This window comes from Vulpes vulpes, chromosome 5 (genome assembly GCF_048418805.1).
Source record: "Vulpes vulpes isolate BD-2025 chromosome 5, VulVul3, whole genome shotgun sequence".
NCBI lineage: Eukaryota > Metazoa > Chordata > Mammalia > Carnivora > Canidae > Vulpes > Vulpes vulpes.
In genome coordinates, this window is record NC_132784.1 from 77,112,527 (window position 1) to 77,115,130 (window position 2,604).

At 36.5% G+C, this 2,604-nt stretch overlaps 1 protein-coding gene across 1 annotated transcript; it reads left to right on the top strand.

Annotated features, from left to right (window-relative positions):
• The first annotated feature begins 530 nt into the window (after nucleotides 1–530).
• LOC112930620 (olfactory receptor 8U3-like) lies at nucleotides 531–1,487 on the top strand. Its single transcript, XM_026012961.2, has one exon. It carries the CDS (start codon nucleotides 531–533, stop codon nucleotides 1,485–1,487), a length of 957 nt encoding a protein of 318 aa, XP_025868746.1.
• Nucleotides 1,488–2,604: the final 1,117 nt, after the last annotated feature.

A 2,604-nucleotide genomic window follows, 5' to 3' on the forward strand; every position in this document is an offset into this window, starting at 1 on the left:
GCGCTAAACTGCTGAGCCACCTGGGCTGCCCGAATGATACTTTTAAATATATATATATATATATATATATATATATATATATATATATATTTTAACCTTCCCACAATTGTATTTTTTTAAATTTTAAAAACACACTATTTGACAATGTATTATCATGCACACTTCAAAATTTACCTGACCCACAAGTGGAAAGAACATTTACTGGCCCATTTTTTCCCATAAAATATCCTGATTAGCTTCTCCCATTGAACATCCTGCTTAACTTTTCATTTAGCATAATGCATATTTATTAAAATAGAGAAAATAGCTAGTTAAAAAATATATAGTAATATATTAAGGTCTTGCTCCATCAAGAAGAAAATAAGGGAGCAGGAAATTTAAAAAAAATTGATTTCTTCTCCTTATCTAAATAAATAAAATAAAACTATAATTTCTGAAGCTAACAGTTGATGCCTGTGACAATTCCCTGACCTAATAATTTGTCTCTGGCTCTGTCTTGTCTTTTTTCAGCAATTAAGGGACTGGAATAAATGGCTGAAGGGAATAGCACCAAGGTGACAGAATTCATTCTTTTGGGTTTTTCAGTCCACAGAGAGATTGAAATCATTCTCTTTCTGCTCATTTCAGTGGTCTACACTCTAACATTGGTAGGGAACCTAGGGATGATTTCATTAATCCGATTGGATTCTCGACTTCACACACCCATGTACTTTTTTCTCAGTAATCTGGCCTTTATAGACCTCTGTTACTCCTCATCGATAGCCCCGAAGTTCCTGGAGACCCTCCTGACCAAGCACAGGTCTATATCTTTCTATGCATGTGCAACACAGCTGGGCTTTTTCTTGAACTTCCTGATTTCCGAGATGTTCCTTCTTGCAGTAATGGCTTATGACCGTTATGTGGCCATCTGCAATCCTCTTCTCTACATGATGATCATGTCTCGAAAGGTGTGTATGCAGCTGGTGATAGGCCCCTACTTATACAGCTTTTCTGTTGCTTTGCTCCACACAGTTGTTACTTTCCAACTGATGTATTGTGGCCCCAATATCATCAATCACTTCTATTGTGACGATGTTCCTTTGATGGCCCTTGCCTGCTCGGACACCAGCCTCAAAGAAATCTTGATTTTCATCTTTGCTGGATTCAACATGATCAGCTCTTTGACCACTGTTCTTATTTCTTACTTATACATTGTGGCCGCCATCTTGAAAATCCAGTCTACAGAAGGGAGGTGCAAAGCTTTCTCCACTTGTGCTTCTCATTTGACTGCTGTGACTATATTCTATGGAACATTGATCTTCATGTATCTGCAGCCAAAATCAAACCATTCCCTTGACACAGACAAAATGGCCTCTGTATTCTACACAATAGTAATTCCTATGCTAAACCCCATTATCTATAGCTTGAGGAACCAAGAGGTAAAAAATGCCTTAAGAAAAGCAACTGACAAGTGTTATGTCCTGTTTCTAACAAACCTAAAAAAATGACTTGGAACAATGTCTCATTTGAAGCAATGCCATATGCAGATATATTGTTTTATAATCTTAATATTAGAATTTTTGATGGAGTAAATTCATTTTTACCATTCTTTATATGAGTAAAATTATTTTGTCCATGAGTTCTATTCCTCATGTAGTTTATAATAAGATGAAATGTTTAAAGGGGTAGAATTTAGACTTTTAACAAATTGCTAGTGTTTAGGTATATGACTATGATAACCCTGACCTGGATAGCTCCTATTCAATTGATAATAAGAATCAACTGCTTCTTTGCAAAGTGTTTCTGTTTCACATATGGGTAAAAGAGAGAGGAGGGGGCAGGGAACCTGGTGAAGTAAGTTTCTTGTCCAATTCCATGTCATTTCATAGGCTGCCCCCAACTGTACCTGGTCTGCAAACCATCACTCCTTACTCTGCCTCTGACCTTAGCTAGATTCACTACTGGTCACTCCCTAGTATTACACAATTATCATATCCTTTGAGAAGATACCATTTTTCACTATGCAGATCGAGAATCAGGATTACCTTTTGGAAAGCTCAACTTCCCTTTATTACTCTGTCAACGCAAAAATGTAGACCTATCCCTAAAGTCCCTCAGGGAAGCTGTTCTTTCCAAAGTTCCTTTGGAGTTTGGAGATATGAGGACTTTACAAAGGTTTGGGAGACAGGCAAGGATAGCTTAAAAACATATGATAATTAAGGTTGCTATCACATTCCAAGAATATAGCTCTATATTGCAATGATTATAAAACAAAATAATCCAAAATCCACTTAAACTTTCAACTGTAATGTAATAGATTTATTTTTCACTCATAAATTCAAATGTTCAATGTCTACTGTGCAGCTGATATTGTGAGCCAAAGCAAACACATTCCTGCCTGATAGGGCTGAACAGTCTGATAGAGAAGGAAGATATCAATCAAATTATTACAAAAACATACTTTTAATTTTCATAGGAGTTAGTAACACTCAGAGAAAATTAAAGGCAGAAAAGGATTATTAAGGCAAGTAATGTGCCACCAAAGCAAAAATTCCAATAGCATGAGCTACTAGCCAGAAATCTCAAAGGTCTTCCAAGTGGGAGAGCATTGCATTAGGCCCCAAG